The 14,150-nt window shown below is 43.3% G+C and overlaps 1 protein-coding gene across 3 annotated transcripts in view; it reads left to right on the top strand.

Moving 5' to 3' along the window:
- The first annotated feature begins 225 nt into the window (after positions 1–225).
- NKD1 (NKD inhibitor of WNT signaling pathway 1) overlaps positions 226–14,150 on the top strand; it is a 124,975-nt gene continuing 111,050 nt past the window's right edge. For 2 of the 3 annotated variants that reach the window (XM_053400187.1, XM_053400186.1), the window contains exons 1-3: positions 226–803; positions 962–994; positions 1,356–1,516. In XM_053400187.1, coding sequence (XP_053256162.1) covers positions 779–803; positions 962–994; positions 1,356–1,516 — 219 coding nt within the window. In that variant the 5' untranslated portion in view covers positions 226–778. Of the gene's footprint in view, positions 804–961; positions 995–1,355; positions 1,517–14,150 lie in introns of those variants that run through there. The other variant, XM_053400188.1, reaches the window with a different exon arrangement.

Raw genomic sequence — 14,150 nt, 5'->3', positions numbered from 1 at the left:
GAGTAGGCACGCCCAGAATTGCTCCTTGAGCGGCCTCCCCAAAAAAGTTGCAGGAGGCTGATGGATCATGGGGAAGCGGAGTGGGGGACTTAGTCAAACGCACAAAAAACGCAGAGAGAGAGAAAGAAAGTAGTGAGGAGGGAGAGAGAGAAAAAGAGAGAGACATCTCTGGAATGGGGCCTCCCTCTATGGCTCTGAGCTCTGCTGCCTGCGCCTGGCTGGAAATGAAACACACCAAAGGAGCCGCCGCCGCCGCCGCTCCTTTTATTTTTTTGGAGACTCCAAAAGGATCCTTCTTCCCTTTCATGTGCCGCCCCGCTCCAATCGGAATCCAGAGGCTGCCTGCAAGTGGTCTAATCTCAATGAGGTGTCAATCATGTTCCCCGGTGGGTGAAGTAAGGTCTTTTGTAACCGCCTCTGTTACAAGCGAGACTTGAGTCGAGAGGGAGAGGAGAAGAGAGGAGAGAGACGCAGCCAGGGCGCTGAGTTCAGAGCTGCTTTTGCTGCTGCTGCTGCTGCAAGTGTGCATCTATCTATCTATAGATCTGCTCCTCTGTGCATTCCCCCCCCCCCCGCCCATATCTCTTTTCCATCGTTGCTTTAATCAAGGAAAGGGGACGGCCGGAGCACATGGATTTCTAAAAAGAAGGGAAAGGGACCCTCTTGGAATTGAGAGATTGTTGTTGTTGAAGAGAGCCAACAAGCGGGCAGTGATGCCCCCAGCTCAGCCCTGAAGCCCACTCCCGATGCCCTCGGGTTTGCAGATCCATGCCGAGAGATGGGGAAACTTCACTCAAAACATGGTAAGTTCTTTTGCACGGTTTACAGGGCGCGGGGAGGGAAAGGAGCCCAGATCTTGGTTAGAATTCACTAGATATCTGTGTATATGCAAGACTCTGCTCTAACCATCTTCTCGTTTTTATTTTTTCTCTCCCCCCCCCCCAACCCTGGATTTTCCTAGCTGCTGTTTGTAAACCTCGAGAAAGCCCAGAAGGTATGTTGTTTTTATAATTATTATTATTCCTGTTCATAAGAACTTCCATCCTTTTTTGCTTTCTCCCCCCCCCCCAACTTTTTGCCCCTGTAAAAAAAAAAGAAAGGAAAGGGAGAAAAAGTTTGTGCTTTGGTGATTTTGGGGTGGATGCTCAGAGAAGTTCTCTGCTCTCAGGAGAGGTTCTGTTCTCAGAGTCTTTTGCTCTCTGTTCCCCTTCCCCTTCTCTCTCATTTTGTTGTGGTTGGGGCAGGTAGTTTGGGGGCAAGAAAAGAAGTATGTGGGGTGGTGATGGAGGGCTTGAATAGGTCCCTTCCAGGGTGGCGACTGTGCCTGACTTGAGGCTTTCCTTTTTCTTCCCCAGGTGATAGTTTTGCTGTGAATGCCTCGCTGGCTCGGAAAGGGCTGGAGGACTGGATGGTGAAGCAGAAATACTCTGGCAGTGGAAGCAGCAGCGGAGGCAGCAGCCTAGGACTTCAGCAAGGCTGCCAGCACCGGGCTCTTTGCAGGCTGTCTGGTTCCAGGGTGAGTTCCCGATTCCTTCCACCCAGCTTGCCTTCCCTCCTCTCCCTCCTTACCATCAAGGCAGAAACTAGCTTGAACCTCTTCCAGACTAGGCTCTCTTTGAGTTGGAGCTCTTTGGGATGAAAACGTATCTTCCCCCTGCGCCCCCCCCCCCCGCTCCACTTTCAGTTATTGTGCCTTTGGGAGTAGCCTTCTGAGTTGATTCGGTTCGCCCACCCTTTGAAGGAGTTGCAAGTTTGCAGGGCAGAAGCAGGCTCTGAAAAGGCGGCTGCCTTGCTTCCCTGTGTTGAAAAGAACATGGCTCTTCAGGAATGGGATGGGCAGATGGACAATCTGTCTCTCTCCAGTTTCCATTGTAGAAGTCCTGAGAAACCAAAACAGATGAGAAGAGTCCTGGTGTGTGTGAGAGAGATGGGAATAGAGAGGTGGCTTCATTTATTGTCTGGCATTTTGTCATTTTGCTTCCCAAAGCCAACTTTTTCAGTGCCCGCAACCCCGCTAGAGTTCTTAGCCGGTTGGGATACTTTCTCATAAAGCTTTGCTGAGTGTCCCAAATTGTTCTTTTGGTTGCTTAAACATCTGCAATCTATCTTTTCCTTTTTTTAAAAATGCTGTTTATATGCTTTGCACGCTGCTTTGCCTTGAGAGTGCTCTTAGATATGAGGGGATTGTGTTGCTTCAGTCCTTTGCACACTTAAATGGGCAGGAACCCCATTGAACGCATTTGGGCTTACTCATAAGTAAGCCTGCTTCCTTGCTCAGCCAGATTGGTACTTGCTGGTTGCAAATGTACTTTAAGAGTTTTTGTTTTGTTATTTAAAAAAGCTTTTCCTGAACATCTGGATTTTGCTTTTTCTTCTCTTTCAAAACAGACCAGGGGAAGAGCCTTTCATAGCAGGGGAAGGTCTTAGAAAGTTGTGTGTGTGCATGTTTGTGTGTTTATTGGTCTCTAAGGTAAACCTGTGGATTGAAGCTTCCCAGATCTAATGGTGCTTTCCTCCCATTGTGTCAAAACTTAGTTCTGTCTTAAGATTGTACTCTGATAATAAAAAGTAAGAGAAGGGTTTCATTTGTTTGTTTGTTTTATATTGCTGGAATGATCTGGGCAACACAGTAAAAAGTCTTTGGTGATAACAGACATTGGTCCTGGTCCCGAACAGATAATGACTCAGTGACAATCTATATGATGATTTATTTCTTACACTTCAATGTCTGTCCTTCTTTATACTTTGTTTGGTTTGCACTCTGGAGCTGCACACTGCTGAGTCATTAGAAAAGATAGCACTTTGTTTGCACCCTGCTGATTGGATGAGATTATTTTACCTTGTGTTTCTGGCTAAAGCAAGCAAGTTATTTTGTGGTGGGGGTGGGTGGGATGAGTGTTTAATTGAACCACCATTTGTGAAAGCAGCCTTGTAAACACGTCCAGATAAGTTTGTAGTCCACATTCATTTTAGTGAACCTGTATTCATCAGTTGTGGCTGGCATTAAAAAGAGCCATCTTTTGCCAACTTTATGTGCCATGTCACCTGGAAGTAGTGTTTACTCGCCATAGGTAACCTGGTGAGAAGCTATTTTCAAAGTATGTCACCAAGTTTAATGTACTTGCTACTTTCTTCTGAGCAAAATATGCAGCCCCTGATCAGGACTCTTATTAGGTGAAAGGAAAGTTGCTGTCCAGTCTTTTAGTAGTGCGTGAGTATTATTGCTCGCATAAATTGGAGGTGGGGGAAACTGCTCTATATTGAATGTTCCTGCTCTGATAGCTTTAGGAGTCACTGTATATTTTGGAAAGCCGTCACTTAAAATTGAGCCAGCATGGGAGTCTGATTCTTAGCCAAATAACTCATTTTTAGGTTGTATGCATGTATTCCCCCTACCTCTAGCTATTTCAGTCATGTACTCCCCCTACCTCTAGCTATTTGAGTCATACTTACTTACTTACTTACTTATTTATTTATTTCCCGCCCATCTGGGTTTCCTCAGCCACTCTGGGCGGCTTCCAAAAAAATATTAAAAATACAATAATTCAGCTATGTGTAATTAATATACTCTACTAACTCTACTAACCATCTTTATGGAAAGGAAATCCAAAGTATCTTGGTTGGAGAGCAGTTGTATTTTAAACACCAGGGAAAACCATAGACTAATGGTGAATGTGGATCCTGATGTTAATTTGAAATACTTAAATATTTATTTCAAAGTCAAATGTGCTTTCCAATCTCCATACATTTTTGCTACCTCACAAGATGAATGTGCTCAGCTGTACTCTTCCAAAGCGTATGGGTTGGGTTCCTCTATTGCAAAGCAACAAAGAGTTGGGTGGCACTTTAAAGGCTAACAGATTTTTATTATGGCCAAAGCTTTTGCAGCCTACAGTCTGCTCCCAGTGCAATACTGTTCATCTCAACTTGGAAGGAAGTCCTATTGAGTGCAATGGAATCTGCCCTACCAAAGTGTGAATAGGGTTCATCACCAGACCAGCTCTTGTTCTGAATCCATACCATTTTGTGATTTAATGAAATAAGAAGGGAAGGGATATTATTTTCTAAACTCTCCTTTTGATGCCCTTGGGATCCGTGCATGTATTTGTGTTAGAGCACATGCTTAGTTTCAGAAAATCCCAGGTGTAAACAGCCATTTCTGTGGTGGGATGTGGAATCCAGTGTCCATGCCCTCATAATTCACTGCCTTAATTTCACCCATTTAACTGAGTAATTGTAATAAGTAACTAAGATCTGTGTTTACTTCCTAATGCTCCAGCTGAATTGAGCAAGTTCCTGTATGCGTTTGCACTAAATTTCCAAAGTGTCTCAAAGATCTTGGTTGTAGGTTTTGGTCTGCATTCAAAGTTGCTGGAAATGGAACTTTGTTCATTGCTTTTTTGGTAGACAGTTCAAGCAGATGGAATGAAAAAAGATGCCAAAAACATATTGCCTTTGGAGAAATATTATCCCCTTGAGTTTTATTTAATAGGGACAGGGAAGTGTTAAAGGGAGGGAAATGCTTAAGGGTGTCTAAGTAATTAGACACTTAGCTTCCCAGGAATTTCATAAGAATAACCTTCTATTGGAGTGGAAGATTTGACGCAAATGATGGAATCAAGAGGCTTGGTGGTTCTTTGGTGACATTTTAAAGCATCTGCATGCAGTTTTGCTCCAGATGAGAAGAAAGGGATGATTTATTAAATAGTAGAGAAAGCAAGAATGGCATCAGTTAAAGTTATGCAGAGCTTTGGCTCCAGAACAAGGATGCTTCTGCTGTTGGCAGTGGAACGACTTGTCATCCAGAGGCACAGACACCACATTGTGTTGTAATTTTAATGTCTATTGCTTTAAAACAACAAGCAAAGAATAAGGCTGAGTTCATGTGGAAGGACTCCATAAATGGAGTAAGGATTGTACTTTCATCACCTGGTTTGGGGAAGGGAGGTTTGGCACATAGTTAAATGAGGGAACTCGCTCCCAAAGGAGGCAGTGATGGTCACTCACTTTGAATAATAGAAAACGAGCTTGCTTCGTCCTCTATGTGACAGACCTTTAGATGTTTGAAGATGGCTATCATATCTCCTCTTTACCAGGCTAAACATACTGAATTCCCACAACCATTCTTCATACAGCTTGGCTTCCAGACCCTTGATCGTCTTGGTCTCCCTCCTCTACACACGTTCCAGCCTGTCCTTGCTCTCCCTAAAAAATGATGCTTGGATGGCTTCAAAAGAGCATTAGACAAATTCATGGGGGGGCAAGGCTATCAATGCCTACTAGCCATGCTGGCTATGTTCCACCTCCACTGTCAGAGGCATTGTGCCTCCTTGCTGGAAGCAGCAGAAGAGAAGTGCTGTTGCGCTCACACCCAGCTTGTCGGCTCCCCATTGGGGCATCTGGTCGGCCACTATGGGAACAGGATGCTGAACTAGGCAGTCCATTGGCCTGATCCAGCAGGCTCCTCTTACATTCTTTCGAAGTTCTGTTCTCAAATATTTCCTGGTTGGAATAAGTTTTGATCCTCCCCTCCCCTTATAATTGCCTAAATAATAATAAAGGATACTGAGTGACCACATTATTGTGTTTAGATATGGCTACCCATGACCACATCCAGTCTCCCCCTGCTCCTTACCACCTGAGTTATCTTTTGACTTGACTTGGTTGAGCTAGGGATCTTTTACACCAGGTGTGGGCAACCTGTGACCCTAAGGGGGAAAGAGGGAGAAGTAGGTGGTCCAACTGCTATTGGATCAGGCCCTAACCACTTTTGACTCCAAATCTACCCAACACTGGCACATGACTCCCAACAGATCAGTCCTAAAGCCCTTGACGGAATAAATGTCATTGCCTCTGCATACCTGCAGAACACAGCCTTATACAGGATCAGGGCACCGGTGTATCTAGCTCAGTGTTGTCTTCATTGAGCGGCAGCAACTCTCCAGGGTTTCAGACGGGACACTCTCAGCTCTACCTGGAGTTGCCAGGGATTAAACTTGGGACGTTCTGTATGCAAAGCCGGTGCTCTTCTAATGTACTCCACTAACATTGATGTCACACCTCCCCTATGCTTGGTGTCCTTAACGTCTGGAGTGCGGTGTCCAATTCTGAACACCTTGCTCTGAACACCAGGTTCTAAGAAGGTTATTAACAAATTATGTTCTAAAAAAGTCATTAGACAAACTTGATTGAAGCAATCTTTGGCTCTGGAACACAACATACTGATAACCTCTTTTGCGTGTGAGGAGTGTATTTGCTGTGTTTGGTAAAATTTTTAGTAAATTGGAGAGCGTATGTTTTGGTACCTATATATGGTGGTACCCATGACCATTTGTGTCTGTCAATTACTCCCCCCCCCCATTCTGATTTCCTATGTGTAAACATTTTCTAGGGCTGAAGTTCACATAGACTTTTAGAACAATATTTGTCTGCTATTTTTACAAACGAGTCTGCATCTAAAGCAAACTGAGGAGAAGTTCCTGCCATTGTGCATGGATTATCTTTTCTTTATTCAGCTGTTTATTTTTACTTCTACTTCTTCTTCTTCTTTTGCAAAGCTACATTATTTGTAAATGCTTTCTTCCCCCTACCCTGAGTGTTGGGCTCAGTGCCAGGGAGAACTTTTAAATAATACATTTGCTTAATTCAATTTTCTTTTTTCTTCAAAGCCATAACAAATGTTCCCAGGTTTCTTTCTTGTGTGTTGCTGTCCTATTGGTGTCTTTTTGGGAAGTGCATTCCCCCTCCCTCATCTTAATTTGGCTGCTGTATGGAAAATGTGTCTGGATGTCTTTGGGTGGCCTTTGCAATCCTCTGCCATATACAGTACTTAAGTTCTCATGCACATATAGACCAGGTTCAAGTGTAACGTAAATCATTGTTTAATTTGATTTTCTGAACCTGGCTCAGTATTTTAGTCAAAGTTTATGAACTGTGAACAAAACCATGGTTTATCGTTGGTTTTATAAGCCTATGTTTGTATTAACCATGGCTTAGCATTACATGCGGCCTAGGCCATTGTGGAAGCCAAGAACAGATTGCAAACATTTCCTCTACCATTCCACCGTAGGCATTTATCTTGTGTCAGATGCTGTCTTTGGAAGTGGGGTATGGGGGGGAGTGGAATAGTGTGTTTCTCAGTTCCTCTAATGCTGCAGAAATGTTTTGTAGGAATTGCACAGTTTTGCTGGAACAGTGTCATGGCTTTTGCAACACTGCTTTCCCTTAACTTTCCACCCCAATTTGCATTGCCACATTTGGGGAACAGATCCAAGCAGAGCAAAGTTGGAAATGCTTCCTGTTTAGGAGTGGTTTTCAGACTTTTTTTTTAACCTTCAGGGAAGCCTTTCCACCTAGATTCCCCAGGAAGAAACTGTAGCACAGTGCCAAAGCTCATGGCTCGGCAGGCAATCCAATCATCGGCATCTCTAGTTTTTGTGAAAAAAGTTTAGATAGAAGTTGATGTGAAATACCTCTGCCTGCAACTCTGATAGAGATGTTGCCTGTTGGAAAACCATTGGCCAGGTTGGAGAGGGTTGGTTGGACTTGTGGTCTCAAAGCATCAGGAGGGGACCACGGTAGTTACCCTTGTTCATGCTGGGCTATTGTGAGACTTGCGTGGCATGTTCTCCAGGTGGTTCCAAGGGAAGGGCCGTAGCTCAGTGCTAGAGCAATCTGCTTTGCATGCAGAAAGTCTCAGGTTTGGTCCCCAGCATCTCCAGATAAGGCTTGGACAGACCCCCACCAGAAACCCTGAAGGACTGCTGCTGATTAGTGTAGACTGTAGATGGACCAATGGACCGACTTGATCTCAGGCAGCTTCCTATGCTCCTGTGCACTGATGTCCTTTTTCAGTTTGCCAAGTATATCATAGGAAAACATCCTGGCCTCAATATGGGAAAGGGTTATAGCTCTGTTGCTTCCAATACAGAGTCTAGGTTCCATCCCTGGCATCTCCAGATGGGGCTGGGAAAAGACCCCTGCCTGAAACCCTGGAGAAATCGAGCCCCTGCTGATCAGTGGGAAGGTGCTGGAGGAGATGGACCCAGTAGTCAAACTGCTGAAGAGATCAGTATAGAAAGCTGCTGTGCACAGATGCTTTTAAATGTTAAGAGATGCTGAATATGTATCTTTGCTTTGCAAATAACAAATGGTTGCTTTGTAATTAACTGATCCTGTAGATATAATCTTGCTGAAGTTAAGGGATGCCTTGATGGATCAGACCAAGGCCCACCTAGGTCAGCATCTTTTTGGCAAGAATTGTATCCACTTGTGAACACTATGTGGTCCAAGAGAAATCAGTGGTCCACTGTTTCTCTGTTGTTTTATCAAAGAGACAGAAGGTAGACCAGGATCTACTGGTGTATACTGGGTGATTTGCAGGAGATTGGCAAAAAAATCTGGCTTCCGATTATTTAATAATGGCAGCATGCCCCTCCACCCCCAAAATCTTTGGCAAGCCCTGAGCATCCTACATGGTTATCTGCTGCAAGTGGGCCATTCTGGGTTACCAGCATCACCTCATGCTTCATCTGATAAGTTCCCCATCCACCATGAGTCATGTTTCCCAGTTGGCCAAGTTTCTCTCTAAGCACTTGCTCCACTCTTACATTTTGTACATGTGAATGGGACCCCCCCCAAGCAGAAGATAGAAGCGCCAGCTAAAGTGTCCAAAGGACAACGGTTCATCAGCATGCATCCTTTATAAAATCGTAGGCAATGCTCTTCAGCAAAGCACATTGCTGCTGGCCCCAACTTCACTATATACATTCTCCTATTCCACACACAGAGCTATAATTCTCAGAGTGCTTTAACCATCACTCCTCCTTCCCAGGGGGCTCTGGGGAGAGGACTTCATATGACCTGTGGGCCAGAGGTCCCTGACTCCTGACCTATTTGGTTTAGGATCCAGGTCTTCTCAGAAACTGCTGCTCCCATAAGTTCCTGTCTGAGGTCAGCCTTGGAGGCCAGTGCTGTCTGTTCAGTCCAGACATTGAAACCCAGCAAGCAAGGTGTAGAATGTTTTCATTGGTGGGGCTGCAAATGTGGAACTCCTTTCCAGTGGAGTTCCACCTCATTACCTGTCTTTCTGTTTTGACTGTTGGCACTTTTTTTTTAATCAAAGCTAGTTTTAACTTGGCTGTTTTTATGGAAGCTTACCACACCCTGACTTTTTGTTTTTGTTTTTAATGGATGTGTATTATTTTAATAGCAAAGTGGAACACAAGTAATAAAACTAACTAGCAGTGAGGTCCTGTAGACCCAGGAGAGCAGAGAGTGTGCTCTAGGATATGTCTCCAGAATCCTTTGCAACATGCAGTCGTTTAGTGGTGAATGCCGGTGGTTACCTTGGCTGTTTAGTTAATGTGGAAAGGAGTCCCTGAAGTCAGAAACTTTGAAAACCACTGGGATAAAGCAAGGTAGACACTCCTCAGTAAATAAAAGAGCCTTGGTGTATTTCGCAGTATAGTGAGGCACATTTCTGCTTGCTGCAAGTGTTGTGCACTTAAAATAATGTACTGCACAGTCATGTATCTGTATTTAGCACTGAGCCAAAAATGCTGTCCCTCTTTTATGCCCCCCTCTCCCCACAAGCCACCAAATTGGGACAGTATTTTTGGCTTTCAGGGGGCAGGATGGGAGAGATCCTTTAAATAAAAGCATGGGGTGAGAGTGCTTAACTGTAATAATTGTTGGTTGCAGCAGCAGTGTTTCTTTTTTGGGGGTGCGATCTTTCAAGCGGTGATGCAGCTGCAATTGGCAGCCTCATGTTACCCATTTGCAGGGCCCCTGTTTGAAAGATGCAATGTCAGGATAATCCTAGAAGGATAGTTGGGAAAGTTTTGCAACCCTGTTCAGTAGGGGCTGCCATCTCTCTCCCCTCCTCACCCTATGCAACTATGCATTTTGCAACAACATGGTGGAGCAATTAGTTAAAGAAAGAACACAGCAAAGCTGCTGCCATTGCTCAACATGGTAATCCCACCCAGGGTGGAAAACAACCCTCTCTTTTTTTCAAAATAAAAAACTGTCTCGAGAACTTTGGCTCCGCTCTAGTCTGTATGTTCTAAATAAAATAAAGTAGACATGGAGAAATACCGGTGGAACAGGCCAATGTGTCAGGTTTTTCTTTGCTATTTATACAGAGTGAATCATGTCTCCTTGTTGCATATACACCCAAGTGTGGTTGCAAATTTCCCCAAACTTTTGCATGATCAAAGGACGGGGAGACTAACAGCCTAATGAAATTTGGCTGCCGTAAAGAGATAATTTAATTAGAGAAAGCGCACAGGCTATGTTGATATCTCTGGTTTGGGAAGGATGCCGTGTGGATGCTCACCATCAAAGAGTCTCCGAAAGTATTAGGAGTGCCGTGGTGATGAGATTAGTGAATTGGCCAATAATCTAGCAGAAAGCTTGATTCCAAGGTAATTATCCTAGAGTGATACCATTTGGTACAATTAAAAGCCACTGTGCCATTGCCATATGGAAAATGTTAGGCATCCTTGCACTATTTCAAAAGCTTTGTGCTGGAGGTTAAATTGACATATGAGGGGAAGCATAAATTCAAATGCTTTGTGTTGCAAAATTTACTAAAGTTGAGTTCGGGGAGCCATCTGGCAAGGCTGGTTGGGTTGAGATGAGATGATCTGTGTTTATCTGTGTGCATTTTCCAGATAGTTCAGACTTGACATGGCACATGGCTAATTTGGATGTTGGCAAAGAAGCCAAAATGATGCTCGAACTTCCTTGAGGGTTAGAGAGCAAGAGAGAGCAGGAGAGAGAGCGCTTGTAAGAACATGTTGTAAACAAGATGTGAACAATGGTAATAATACTGGGGATGTTAAGAGCTAAGGTCTTTGGCAATTCTGTTTCTGGGCTGTAGGCAGCCAAGGATTTTGGGAACTGATATGAGAGTTCTAGCAGGATTGGAAGCAGAGTTGGTGGAAGCGCTGGAGTAGATCTCTAAAGGGTTACTTATAGTTTCCTCCTCCAAACCTTGCCTGTGCATTAATGCTTCCAGGTCAGGTAATACCATAGGTTTGAAAACAGGTAGGAAGGAAGGGGATGTCCCTCCATTGCAGGAGGTTGGACTAGATGACCCTTGGAGCCTCTTCCAACCCCACGATTGTATGATTCTTGATAGAGTTGCCTGGAGCAAGACTAGAGAATCTTATAAGCAAGGCCAGAATTCTTCTGAAAATTCAGAAAAGTTCCAGGTGTGACCAGGAGTTACAGCCAAGCCAGATCAGAGGAGAATCCAGGAACAATGGGTTCTCCCCAGTATGATTTCAGGTAGCTCACCACGAGGAGCATCAGCACAGAGACCCAAATGCTACAGGTTGAAGTTCTAGCAGGGTAAGGTCTCCCAGAGCTACAATTTTCAGAGTTCCCTATGAAGAGGGGTTGACCATTTAACCACTCCAAGTAACATAGCTCCATGAGGGGAATAGGGGCCTCCTAATGAATCTTATCAAACCCATAAGTTCCCATATTTTGTGGGGGGGACATAATTACTGAAAGTGGATTGTTAGTACTTGAAATGTATAGTTCAGAGGAGGCCACATACAATTGTTTGTTTGTTTATAAGATTTCCTGCCTGCCATTCCCTGTACGGTCCCAAAGCGGTTTGCAATAATAGACTCATATACTTACAAAAACAAGTTAAATAGTTGCAATTATAAAAACAAGTAAAACGGTGCAACCGGAGCAGGACAGTCTAGTTCAGGGCTTTCCAGGCTATGGTCTAAGGGCCACCAGTAGTCCGCAGGATTCATTCAGTGTGCCTTTGGATTTATGGCTGAAGATAGGAGATGGCACATCCATCACGTTACATACTGATTTTTTAATAGTATTTTTATTCCTAGTTTTACTTCTTATATTGTATGTAGTTGCATTACAGTTTAAATTTGATTGACATCCTATGCCCCTTTAAAATGTGTTTTTTTGGGGGGTTATTGGCTTGTTGTTTAATTTAGATTATGCATTTTGTGGTTTTATGTTCTGATTTTATTTTGTGAACCTCCCTGGGTATAGGGCGGTATATAAATTCAATTTGTTTAAAAAAAATTCTGTGGAATTTCAAATTACAATACAATAAAATGCAATTGAAATAACAAAATTAATAAATGGTCCAGTAGCACCTTATAGACCAACTAAGTTTGTTCTGGTATAGGCTTTTGTGTGCATGCACACTTCTTCAGATATTTTATTTTTATTTCCACTGCGTCAGACCAACACGGCTACCTACCTGAAATAAAATGCAATGTATAAGAAATGAAGGAAGCATTAAAAATACAATTGAAAATCATACAGCACATTAAAGTTGCTACAAATCATTAAGTGGTCCACCAAGACTCACATTTGAGGAGAAAAATATAAATGTTGCATTGGTTTTCATTAGGGTAGCCATCTGTCCTACTCTAGGGAACAATACTCTCTCTTCCATGGAGTTCTGTATTTGAAGGGCTGTCTGGTCCAAGTCTGATTTTTAAAGGTAACTAATCCTAAAAAGAGAGAGCAGGGCTCAACGCTGTCCATCAGCAGTTAGCACCTGGATGCAGACAAAGCAGACTTGCAGGCCACCTGATTGCAGTCTTCCCCATTTTATATCTGTTGCAATAAAGTATTTCTGAATTTGCGTCTGCATTTGTACATATAAATAAGCATATGCAAATCTGTGTCATTATTTTTATTTTTTGGATGATGCATAAGTGGCCACCCTAATTAAGATGAAAGGTAGCAATAAATGCCTTCATTTCCTCAAATGGCTTAAAGCCTCATCTAGAAACCTTGCCTCGCCAGGAAATAAATGCTGAGGATGAGAAAAAATGTGTTGCATGCTCTTGCGGACATATGGAAATGTCCTTTGCACCAAGAGTTCATTAAAGGAAGGTTTTCTTTATAAGCTTTTGTGCGATTCTGTAATAAGACCCAGGAGGGGCAAAATAAGTGGTATTTTTATAGCCTTGCTCTGTCCAATCCAGAATATGTTAGGATGACTTTTTATGGTTCTCTTTGAACTGGCTTCGCAACAGAGGGGGGAGTTAGAAGAAGCCACTAGAGTATTGAAACTTTGTAAGGGCTGATGCTTTCTTCAGAAGAAGAAAAATATCATTCAGTGATGATCTTTTAAAACAAAACAGAACGTTTGTTCGGCACACCTCCCGCCAGTCCAGCTGTTGGCCTTTAAAAGAATTTCTTTAAAGGCCATGGGTTAGGGTTCCTGCATGCTAACTTCAAAACCTGGTTGAAAAGTAAACTGCAGATGTTGAAGCGTTTTGAAGAGGGGTTTGGTGGTGTTGTTTTTTTGGTCTGTGGCTATGTACACATTACCATTTGCTTCGCATCTAGTGTGCACCCACTGTTGGATATTCAAAGTTGTGTGTGTACACCATTGGGCACAATCCTTCTCTGTCCTGTGGCCCCATTCACACTATACATTTTAAGCACTATGATGCCAGTCATGGCTTCCCCAAAGAATCCTGTGAGCTCTGGCTTGTTAAGGGTGCTGAGAGTTGTTAGGAGACCCTCCCCCCATTTCCCACAGAGTTCCCTCGAAATTGTAGCTCTGTGAGGGAAATAGCGTTCTCCTCACAACTCTCAGCACCCTTAACAAGCCAGAGCTCCCAGAATTCTTTTAAGGGAAGCCATGACTGTTTGAAGTGGTATCACAAACCACATTCGCACCACAGTGTTAGAAACTGGGATAGAAAAGCTAAGAGCCAAATGGCTTCTGGGACCTGGATTGTGGGTGCCAAAACAGAATGCCTAGTTGCCACTGGGGGGGGGGTTGGCAACACTTTTTATTTATTATTTTGATAAGCATGAACTAATATGCAATTCACATACATGACACATTCCTAATATCAGATTTTTAGCAGAAATTGTTAATACATGTTTAATTTGGTGTTTCCCATAAAAATATTGGTACCATACTTCAGTTTTCAAAACACTCTACTCTTTATTGTTAAACTCCTTAACATATTGCCTATCCTTAACGTATACTTCAAGGCTTCAAAGCACATACATTTCAGTAATCCTGGAGTGACAGCCAGGTGCAAAAAATGGCACCCAGATTTTTTGAGGTGCTCGCAAATGGAGAATCTTTAGGTGCAAAATGTGCATGGCGCCCTGCTAATTTCAAATCC

Source organism: Podarcis raffonei, chromosome 8 (genome assembly GCF_027172205.1).
Source record: "Podarcis raffonei isolate rPodRaf1 chromosome 8, rPodRaf1.pri, whole genome shotgun sequence".
Taxonomy (NCBI): Eukaryota; Metazoa; Chordata; class Lepidosauria; order Squamata; family Lacertidae; genus Podarcis; species Podarcis raffonei.
The sequence above is the reverse complement of the archived record's forward strand: the minus strand, read 5'-3'. Positions and strand labels throughout refer to the sequence as shown.